At 33.6% G+C, this 12,154-nt stretch overlaps 1 protein-coding gene across 2 annotated transcripts in view; it reads left to right on the top strand.

Annotated features, from left to right (window-relative positions):
• The window catches only part of KLHL1 (kelch like family member 1), a gene marked incomplete at both ends in the record, with an annotated part of 325,168 nt that overhangs the window by 93,083 nt on the left and 219,931 nt on the right, over positions 1-12,154 (top strand). The window contains one exon of one of the 2 annotated variants that reach the window (XM_080690083.1): positions 11,039-11,221. The exons of the other annotated variant lie outside the window; for it this stretch is intronic. Within the exon in view, the coding sequence (XP_080546209.1) occupies positions 11,039-11,221 (183 nt within the window). The remainder of the gene's footprint in view (positions 1-11,038; positions 11,222-12,154) is intronic. 2 annotated transcript variants of the gene reach the window in all.

The raw sequence follows: 12,154 nt of genomic DNA, 5'->3' as shown, positions 1-12,154 counted from the left end.
ATGGTACAGAGCAGGTTAAATGATGCAGCAAATAAACATGGCCTAGAGTGCTATGGGGGCTATGTTAGTCAACAAATAAAATCTTAAAATTATTTTCTTTTTCAAAAACTTGTATATGGTAGTGCTAATAAATTCATCCAATATAAGATTAATTAAGAGAAAATTGACATTAAAAGTGAGTACATCCATTCATGGTAGTTTAATTTAATCTGGGATGCTTTACTAACCAATATGGTTAGAATAATAAAATTCATTCAAGTTAATGACATTCTAAGAAAAATATACATTTTTGCAGCATATTTATATTAGGTGAGTACAAAATAAAACTTTTTTGTACTGACCATGTTTCTGTACAGTGATATATTTAAAGAATTGATTTTATGTCTATAGTAATATGTTTAGGTAAAAAAGTGATTTCTTATCTCAAGAGTTGTCTTGCAAAAGCTAGCTAAATAAATCAAAGGAAGAACTTGAGCATAAGAATAGGGGAATCTAAACAATATCTTTTTTCCAGTCTTTCATAAATAATGTTTATTTAGCAAGTTTCTTAACCTTTTGGAAGTAATCAAATGAAATAAGAGGGTATAATGGGGATCAATCTGTATTTCAAAGTTAACTTGAATTTTGGCCTCATTATTTTACAGTTTTATAGTCCCAAGGGATTTTTATTTTTGTTTTATTCTTCTAAATGTTGATTTCCTCATCTGTAATATATGCATTTAATAGTGCCAACCATGTGATTTCCTCTGAGACTCAGCTAAAGCATATTTTCCTCCATACAGCTGTCTTTCCATTTCCACCATGTATATTTAGTTCAGGTGGCTCCACTTATGTTAACTGAGGATCCAAATTTTATATTATTAGTTTTATAGAATTTATCAGTTCTTTAACTTACTATTTGCCTCTGTAAACACTTAGTTATTCTGACAGTTTACTGGGCACTATGATTGGAGAGGCATGAGATACACCCAGAAAGTTAGGCACAGAAAGGTATATAGGCCTTTGATCAGGAAGAGGAATTTGGATTTCATTTGAAATGTTCTTGAAAGCCTTTGAGGGTTTTTTGGTGTGTGTGACAGCAAGCCCTGTGATTTAATGTACATATTTTTAATTTTTTATTTTTAATTAAAAATAATAATTGTATCAATTTATCAAGTCCAATGTGAGATATATGTAATGCATGTATGTATGTTGTCATTTGCATGTACCTACATGTGTCACCCCTCTTCCTTTCCCTTCCTCCTTCCTTCTTCTCACTTGTCTTAAGATGTTGTGTCTTCTGCTTAAAACTTATCTTCTCCTCTTAACTAAGCCAGCTCTTAACTCACATGTGAGATTCCAGCTGGTCCTTTTTCTCTAGAAGACTATCCTGAAACTCCAAGGTCAGTATCTCCAGTGTACTGGGCTTGCACCACTTCCTGTCAGGTCCCAATTACAGCTAGTCTCAACATTAATGCCAAAGGGCTACATTAACCTGTCTTCCTCACTAAAATGTGAGGCTCTTGAGGGCAGGAACTATCTATAGTTCTATCATATTTTTTTTCAACACCTAGAATTAAGCCTCATACAAAGTGGCACCCAGTACATGTTAACTGAATAAATGACATGAATGGAACTATCTATGAATTTATGTGTGGCAATGCCTGGGCAAAGACACTGACTATCATGTGAGCATTGAAGTCAAAGCTGATAGTCATGTGATTGATAAATTAGAAGTAATAAATGAGTTGTATTCCACAGGACTACACCCCAAGCTATAAAGAATGGCATTCTCTTTTAAATATCAATTGTCTTGACTTAATAAAAATTCATGACCTACTAATACTAGCCATATCACTATATACTTTTGTAAGAATAAAGCCAATTAAAATAAAAAAATTAGTTGTTTTGAGTTATTTAAAAGCCATTTTGTGAGAGGATTATGCAAGATGGCGGCAGCTGCCAAAAAGGACATGCATTCCTCAGAGAAGCCCTAGACACCAGATTTTGGTTTAATATCTGATCGGGACAACTTAAGGAGACATTTCCAGCCATGACTTCCTATCTAGAATACAGGAGAGAGAGTAGATAATGGCAGAATTAGAAGCAAGATGACAAAGAAGCACATGCCACAGAAGAAAAGTGATTTTTGGAAGAACATCCCAGAAGGGATTAGAGAAAAGACTGCTTCAGCCGCACATGCTGGGGACTCCTAACAACATAACTTATAAGAAAAATGATCCGGACATGGTGGAGGGAGCCTGGAAGCACCGGTCAGGAAGCCCAGCTGTTCTGGGTGGGAAGCCCAGAATCTCATCCCTGGGAGCTCAGCTCACCTGGCCGCTGCCCTCCTCTATGCTGTGCTGGGGGTTCGTGTTGCACTCTGAACAGCAGATTTTGCTCTATGCGGTGAGATTGTGGACCTCCGATCTTGGAGAGGAGATAAAAGTCATTGCTGCTGAGTGCTCTATCCCACAATCTTTTCAAAACACACATATTGTCTACTCTTATTAAAAAAATAAATAAAAACAATATTAGAGAGAGGCCAAGATGGCGCTGGCAGCAGCCAGGATTCAGGAGATGCAGACAAATCCTGTCCAATTCACCTGGAACTTTTGGAAAAAATATCCCCATGAAGGGGACTGCTCCTGCCACACATTCTTAATAATTCTGGACATAATATCATGTAAGGAAAGAGCTCAGCAGAGAACCAGGAGGAAGGCAGTGGTGGCGGCAGTGGTGGTGGTAGTGGAGGCTAGTATTTGGGAGAGGCAGAGATATGATCCAACCCACCCTGATCTTCTGAATAAATTGCCCCAAAGGTGGAATGCTACCATTGTGCATGCTCAGGAATACTGGACAACATGCAGTGTGGAAAAGGAATTTGGGAAAGAATTGAGATGGTGGAGGCAGTGACAATGGCAGCGGCCAGTATTCAGGAAAGGCAGAGATCTGATTCAGTTCACCTTGATCTTTTGAAGAAATCGCCCCAAAGGTAGAATGCTACCGCCGTGCACGCTTTGAAATTTGGGACAATATGTGTGAATAAGGTGCTCAGAAGAGAATGGAGATGGCTGTGGCAGTGGAAGCGGTGGTTAGTATTTGATAGAGGCAGAGATTCAATCCAATCCAACTCATAATTTTAAAGAAATATTCTCAAATGTATGCTGCTACTACCACACATACTCAGGAATTCTGGAAAACAAACTTTGTGGGAACCGTGTTCAGGAGAGAACTGAGATGGCAGTGGTGGCAGCAGTGGTGGTGGTGACCAGAATTTGGAGGGGCAGACAGATCCAGTCCAATCCACCTTGAACTTTTGAGGAAATCTCCCCAAAAGTAGACTGCTCCTGCTACAAATGCTCGGGAATTCTAGACAACATGCTAAGTGGCAAAAGGGTTTGGGGGATTTCAGAGGGAGCCCCACATAGCTGGAATGGGCTGCCATACTGTATGTTCTGGGAGTCATCAGCCCTCATGGCCACCACGGTCCTCTTTGCAGAGAGGCCAGGGTGCACATGGATCAGCAAAGCCTGCTCTCAGAAGTAAAGCTGTGGACCTTTGCCTTTGGAGGGAAGACAAAATTAATTGCCACTAGGTATTTGAAGTCCCAGCTTTTACAAAAGACATGTACTGCTCTCTCGTATTAAAAAAAAAAAAAATGGAAGAATGCTGGGGATGGTGGTGCGTGCTTGTAATCCCTGCGCTTGGGACCCATAGACAGAAGGATCGCGCAGGTCAAAGGATAGCCTCGCTGGCTTAAGAGACCGTTTCCAAATAAAAATATATATATAAAAAATAGGTCTCTGGGAGTCTGGGAGTGTAGCCCAGAGTTAGAAGGGTATCCAGGAATCCAGTACCACCAAAAAAAATTTAAAAAAAGGAAGAAAAAAAGGGAACATCTGTAGATGACCTGCTCATAGTGACAGAGACCCGAGCCCGATGCACAGGGCCAGTGCCAGGGCCTCTGAGGCCAGGATAGGAGCCTGCCAGGTGGGTAGGCTGGTGCCGGAGCCAGCAAGGCCAGGATTAGAGCCTGCCATGAGGCAAGGCCTGTACTGGGGCCTCCAAGGCCAGAATCAGACCCTGCCGAAGGGTGAGGCCGGTGCTGGGACCAGTGAGGTAGGGATTGGGGCCTGCTGTGAGGCATGGCCAGTGCTGGAGCCTCAGAGGCTGGGATCAGAGCCTGCCATGAGGCAAGGCCAGTGCTGGAGCCAGCGAGGTGGGGATCAGAGTCTGTAGTGTGGCCAGGCCAGTGTCAAAGCCTTCAAGAGTGAGAACAGAACTTGCAATGCGGCATACACAGAGAAATATCACATAAAATTAAAAAAAATCAAATGCTTTTCCTAATATGCAAAAACTAGGAAGAAATGGGTAATAGGAGGAAATCTGACTGAAGAAGGGGTCCTATGGAGGAGCAATTAAGGTGACCAATTAGAGAGGATGGGATGGGGGGTAGATGAAATCTCTTTAAAACACATGATGTATGTAAACAAATATATCAAAGTTAATCACTAAGTCAACCATGGGATTGAGGGAGGGGGAGCAAGTGGGACGGGGATTGGATAAAGGCCAATTGGATGATGTGTGCTTGGATACCCTCACAAGTCTTGTATTTCATTGTGATCTTTGACTACAATGCACCAATTAAAATATATTTAAAAAAAAGCCAGTTAGCTATTTGCATTTTTACCTCTGTTTGTTCTAGAATATAAACTTTTATAGAAGACAATAAATGTATTTTCAATTAGACTGAAAGTGAGAAAATTACTGGGATAAATGATACAGAGCTTTTTAATTGAAAAATAACAAATTAATATAGTAAAATCAAGCGTTTGAATGGATCTCAAAATTTCTGGCTAGGGTATAAATGAATATATAGTGACTGTGGTTCTCTAACTTGAGTACTCATGGTAATCTCTTGCAGGGCTTGGCTCAGTAGGTCTCAGGTTGTGCCTGTTACTTTGCCAGCCTAATAACTTCACAAGAGAATTGATGCTGCTTGTTCAGAGGCAAAACATTGAGACTATCGCTCTAATGTTAATACAATGAAATATGTTTTCTACAGAAGTAAGAAAACAATTTATATATAAATTGTTTCTAATTCAATCTATGATATTAAATTCTCATACCAGCTTTAGCTCTTGCTTCCATCCAGATAGGAAGAATATATATATTGGCATAAAGATTATATAAGATATATATTATGTCAAATTTTAAATGTAACGGAAGACATCTTACTTGTGTTAAAGAACGGCTTGAATGATTTATGAAAGTAGTAAATTTTTAGTTACAATTAGAAAGACTAGAAAGATGAAGAAAATCATGAGTTTCTGTTTTCTATGAATACTGCTGCTGCCTTTCTTGTTAATGGTGAGCATTAATGGAGAGAAAGGAAGTAGATATTTTTATTCCTATTATTGTTATTGTTTCTTGAAATAATTTTAATAAGATTTTAATTTGAAAATGTGTAGTTAAAATGCAAATAAAACATTTACTGTACTTCAGTTTATAAGTAGCAATTTTTTGTTTTATCTACCTAGTAACTATTATTTTGGTTCCATTATTTTAAAATTTTTTGACTATGAGCATCTATAACTATGTATGGGTATCTACATGTGTTATATTTTATATCATTTGTATCTATATATTTTTATTTATACCTGTATATTTACTTAAGTCATTTAAATATATTTTAAACGGAAGAAATGCATGTATTTTGTGTTAACTATCAGGACATCAGTTATTAAGTAGAACAATGGAATAGAAAAAACATCTTAGTTTTTTTCCTTCTCTTTTACTAGACTTGGATGATGGTTATATAAATGCTTTTATTTTATCATAATTCACTAATAATATAAAATAAAAAGTACCTTTTGTTCAATAGCTGAAAATCTAAATAAAGAAATTAATTTATGAATATATTTTAGAAACTTTGAGCTCTTACCTAGTTCATCGCTAAGATATTTGTTATCAGGGGAAAAAAAACAACCTTTTTATTAATATTGCTTCAGAGAAAACCAAAAAGGAATACTCATGGCTTTAAGAGTTTCTAAGAGTTTAGGTTTACCTTGAAAGTTAACTGCTGTTTAAATCTACACTAGTTTACTTAAAATAATCAGAGTGATTAATATGAGTTTGTAGATATTTTTCCCATGGCCAGGGATACTTTGTAAAATACATATATTTTTTTGTGTGTGTGTGTGGTACTGGGGATTGAATCCAGGAGACTTCTTCCTCTGAGCTACACACCCAACCCAATTTTTTATTCTTTATTTTGAAGTTTTATTTACTATAGATATCTACTAAAATTTTTCTTTCTGCTATGAAAATATCACAAATACAATAATTAAATTAACAATTTTATCTATTTTCAATCTTAATTTTCCTGAATAATGACTATGTCAAGAGGCTTAGGCTATTGAACATATTTTAAGTATCTCAATATAACTTTGATTTACTCTCTTTTAATAAAACATCAGTGGTTCAGTGGTAGAATTCTCACCTGTTACAAAGGAGGCCTAAGTTCAATTCCCAGCCCGTGCACCAAAATGTCGCAGGAAAGTCCGCAGAGAAATGAGATCCAAAGATCAGATCAAGATGAAATGAGTTTATTCACCAGTGAGGCTCAGAGAGCAAAGCTGTGGATCTGAGCCACAATGGTATCAACCTACAGATTATACCCCCAGTAGTGATAGGCAGGTTTTGACTGGATCAGTAACAGGCAGGGGTCACAAAATGGGAGCTCAGGTCAAGTTTTATTTTTACTTTCTGAGCTAGATTTTCTATATTTGGCTCCATATGAAAGGGATTGGGTGGCACCATCCTGGACTTCTGTCTCATTATCTCCCTAAAACAATTTCTAATTTGGAATTTATGAAAATTTTATGTTCTAGTAAGGTCCATTTTAGTAGTAATTCTAAAATTTAGATTTACTTTATTTTAAAATCTTAGGTAAACTGATGAAAAGTGTTCCGTAAGAAACATAGAGTTTATCATTCATATATCACAGACAGCATTACATTACAGGTAGCATTAAGTTAAAATTTCAGACAACATTCTATTAGAAGCACTTATAACTTTATTATAGCCCATAATGCCAGAATTCCCTTCTGGGAAGGTGCCTTTCTTTAATATATTCTTTTTTTGTCTTTTGAAAACTTTTAACATCTAAATGTAGTGTAATTTTTCAACCATTCTTATCATTCTGTGAACTACCCATTTTATTTTAAAGTTATTGAAAATATTTAAATATGCAATTTTGTAATTTTAAACATTTGAAAAATTTTTAGTTCAAAATAGTTATATCTATGAACTGTGAATTTAATTTACAAACAAAATCAATATAAATACAAGATTGTCTTAAGTATGTATAACTTTTAAATCAATGTGCTTTCTTATATAATTTATATTTAATTCATATATGTATATTTTTCACATCTGGTGTTTCTTTTGAAATATAATTTGGGATTATACTAAGAAGCACTTTAAAAATATACTTTACTTATTTTCCAACACATCATAATAGACATTTAAAATAATATTCCAGGCCAGCATTTTGGGAGACTGTGACAGGAGGATCGTGGTTTGTAGACAACCTCAGCTACTTAGTAAGGCCCTTTGTAACTCAGTGAAACCCTGTTTCAAAATAAATAATAAAAAATAGGGCTGGGGGTGTAGCTTACAGGTAGAATGTCCCTGGTTTCCATCCTTAGTGCCACAAAATAAATAAATAAATAAATAAATAAATAAATAATATTTCATAAGATAGGCACATTAATTAAAATCCAGAATTCACTAACTGGTAGATTAGAATATATAAACTTTTTCTTTGGTTCATAAGTCACACTTCTTATTATTTTTCTATCATGCATATTTTTGTGTGTGTATGTTTTAATACATCTGAGAGACTTACTTAAAATTTCAATTATCTTATAAAATAAAATTGTACCCAAAAGCAACATTAAAGACTATCTTCATTTTTCTTGGTTCTAAGTAGGAACACCTGGTGCTTGAACTTTCACTATTATAATATTTCCTGGATCTAAATCTCTCTATTGGGGTTTAGTAAAAGGTTTGAATATTAGTTGTTTAACATTGCTTATTTTGAACACTTGTGTTTCAATACTAATATGTGATGATGCTCTGTTATTTACTGTTATAATACAAAGTGGTTTAATATGATTTGAATTCATTTATTTTTCTTCTTCTTATTTTTTATTATTATTATTATTATTATTATTATTATTATTATTATTCTGAGGATGGAACCCAGGGGCAATCTAGCTCTGAGCTACACCCCCAGCCCTATTTTTTATTTTTTATTTTTAAACAGGGTCACATTGAGTTGCAAAGGGCCTCACTAAGAAGTAGCTGAGGCTGTCGGAGAACTATGATTATCCTGTCTCAGCCTCCTGAATACTGGGATTACAACTGTGCACCACCAAGCCCAGCCTATTTTTTCTTTATTTTAGTCACACTTTGAACTTTAGTATTTTTATAATAATAAATTAATGTTTCTAATTAAAACAATGTGTTTCTCATATATAATATTGAAACATTATAAACAAGTCTGAAGAAATCTACATTATCTGAAATATTACTTAACTTGTGGGACTAAAACAGAATTTTTCTTTTAAATAAAGCCACCTTTCACTACATTCAGTCTTTGTCTAAGAACTACAAATTTAATTGTGAGTGCTTACTTCATATGATATTACAGAATATTATTAAAATATTTTTCTTAAAATAAATCTTATCACTCAAAAGAAATAGCAATGTGGTTTCCAATTTATTTTGACATCTTAATTTAATACTAGTAGAAAACACTGAATTTAAATGAAATTTAATATTTTTAGTTTTTATAGGAAACATAGCTCAATACATATTCTAAGTCTTCTAAGCTTTTGAGGTTTTATTTGTTAAATTAGTTAGGTTATATATTTGATGGAATGGAAATTGTATATTAAAGTTTATATTAGAAATTGTGAGTGTTCTAGTATGGCAAATCATTTTAAAATCCTATACTGAATCAAAGCTTGAGGAGAATAAATTCTACTCCAGTTTGAAATCAGGAAATGAATTATGAGGAAATGTACAGCTGAAAATCAAGTCAAACCAACACAACCATTTATATGTCAGATAAAGTGACATTGAAGACAAGTGACTCATTCTTAGATGAAACATAGACAAAGTGAAAATATAAGAACTTTATAAAAAATGTAGGACAAATTTTAAATTCAGAAAAATAAGTTTTGTAGCCTAGTTTCTAGCCCGTAATCATTTTAAGGCTTATTCTTCTAAATTACTTTTAAGTTTTGCAGAAAAAGCTCAAGCATATTTTACATTGATAATTTCTTTGTGTAATTAAAGATTTAATTATTTAACAATAATTAGCCTTTTAGCTTTTCGTAAATCTTACCAAATACTTCTCTGTTTTATCTTACTTTTAGGGTTTCACTGAACTCTAAACTTATTCCATCTGTGTGTGTGTGTGTGTGTGTGTGTGTGTGTGTGTGTGTGTGTGTGTGTGTTACTAGGAATTGAACCCAGGGTCACTCTACCTCTTAACTACTCTCCCAGCCCTTCTTATTCTTTACTTTGCTATTGTTTGTAAGCACTGAGGTTACAAGGGCGTGCCAATGCATCTGGCTTTCACTCTGCTTTAATATAGCATCTGCCACAACTTGGGTAACTTAAATGATTTTTTTAGATAATATTACCCAGAATGTGAAATTTTTAACTTTCTGCCCAAATTATTTTATTTAATTTGTGGACATGTAGATTTGGGTGGAGCCTTTGTCTTGAAACCCCTATAATAATCTGGTGCCATTATGCAGGTCTGTTTTTACTATCTTGAATTTTAACCCTATTTATGTATTCTAGGGACTGTACAAGAAACATCAGGCCCTCTTATGGGGAAAATTTTCATCTATTTTAGCAATCTAATATTGTGACTCAGTTTTTCTTAGGTACCTGAGAGTAAATAGTGTGTTCTTTCTTGATTTTAAAATGCATCCTGCAGAGCATTTTGTGATATTCTGTTCAATGTGTTAATGTGCACTTGAATTCTGCTGTTCTTGCCACATATGCCTGAGCCTCAGTTCCTACAATACGTGATGAGAAGTGACCATATTCTGGCATTGTAATTTGCAAACATGTAAAAGAGAAACATATTGTAAAGCAAAATTAGTATTGATTTCAAATATTTAAAGGAAAACTTGTAAAATCTGACAAAATAACCATATAAAATTTTAAATATAAAAATTTTAAATATAAAATTTTAAATATAAAATATTAAATATTAAATATTAAATATTAAAAATATAAAATTTTCCAAGCAAATGTGCTAGGAAGCTTTATGTAATTAATATGTTTCCTAAGTTTAATAATTTAAGATTAAATTATGTTTCATTTTCATTTTTTACATGCTTTTGGTTTTGGTTGCTAATATTTTTATTAGGACTTTTGCTAACATATTGAGGAAGAAGGAATGAACTATAATTTTTCTTTCCTATAACATCCTTGCCAGGTTTTTTTATAAGTATCATATTGGACTCATTAAATAAGTTGGATATATCTGGATTTTCTATTTGAAAATTTCTAAGAAATCCACTTTTCTTTTTGTTTTGCATTGCATTTATAATGATGTGAAGTTTTATTTGTATATTTCCTGGGACTTTAGTGACTTGAATTTTCTTGATAATTTTCAAAATTATTTTAATTGGCAAAACTTAAAAAAATATATAGGTTGTCACATAAAGTCTTAATGGGTATAAAACACTATAATGATTAAATCAGGGTAATTAGCATATCTATCATCTTAAATATTTATTGTTTCTTTCTGGTAAAGCATTCAAGCTCTTCTACTTATTTCAAAATGCATAATACATTATCTAACTCAATTAGGCTTTTCAAAATTGTTTCATTGGACTTACATAACAATATGTCTTAAAATAAAGAAAAATGCATTTTCTTTGAAAAAAAATCTACATATCATTCTTGATGGTCTGTTGCAGTTTGTAAACACAATCTTTGTGTGTCTCTATGTGGTTTACAGGCTGTCAGCTACCAGTCACACACTGACACCTCAAAGTGATTTAGACTCCAGTAGCTCTGAAGAATTCTATCAAGCTGTTCACCACGCTGAGCAAACTTTCAGAAAGATGGAAAGTTACTTGAAGCAGCAGCAACTCTGCGATGTTATTCTTATAGTTGGGAACCGAAAGATACCTGCACACAGGTATAGTATTCTACTGTTACTGGACATGTACATAGATATATGTAATGGACTGGAATCTAGTTTTCAGATACTCTGTGATTAAAGAAACATGGATCTACATTTCTTTGATATATTGGGGTATTGTTATATTTCATTTTAGAGATAAGATATAATGTTACCTCATTACCTCATTTTAGGGAATGAATTGATTTTTTAAAATACAAAACAAATATAAAGGATTAAAAAAACTTCTTAAATCTTATTCTACCTATGAAGGAAAAGTACTTCTATTTGTGACTCATGATCATACTAATTGAGAATAAATACTAATTTAGAAAATGTGACTAAATTTTTAAATGAGATATGCCACTCTGTCAAAATTTTAAGAGAGTCAGGTCATTTTGGATATCTATTATTTTTTAAATTAGGAAATCTAAGTTTGTTATAAAATCTTACATTGACATTTATAATTTGCATTTAAAAATTATTATGTATCAGCAAAATGCCATATAATATCGTATACCACGTCAACATTATTAAGATCCAATATATTTGAAAACTAATTTTTTAAATGTTCCTATATATTTATGATTGGTAATTGCAAGTTACTGAACTATATGTTTTATTCTTTTGAAGGTGATCTTTTACTTAATTTTTCTAATTCCTTTCAATTTTGTGAGAAAATTATTTATTTATTTATTTTTTGGTGGTACTGGAATGGAACCCTTCTACCTCCGTGCTACACTCGGAGACTTATTTTATATGTTTTTACTTAGAAACAGGGTCTCTTAAGCGCTGGCTTTGAACCTACGCGATCCTCCTGTCTCTGCCTCCCAAGCGCGGGGATTACAAGCTTGTGCCACCATGCCTAGCATAATTTGAATTTTCTGTGGTACTCAAGACTGAACCCAGAAACATTCTACATCTTAACTACCAGCGCTATTTTATGTTTTT

Source organism: Muscardinus avellanarius (genome assembly GCF_963383645.1).
Source record: "Muscardinus avellanarius genome assembly, chromosome: 2".
NCBI lineage: Eukaryota > Metazoa > Chordata > Mammalia > Rodentia > Gliridae > Muscardinus > Muscardinus avellanarius.
Note: the sequence above shows the minus strand (reverse complement) of the source record. Positions and strands in the feature narration are given on the sequence as shown.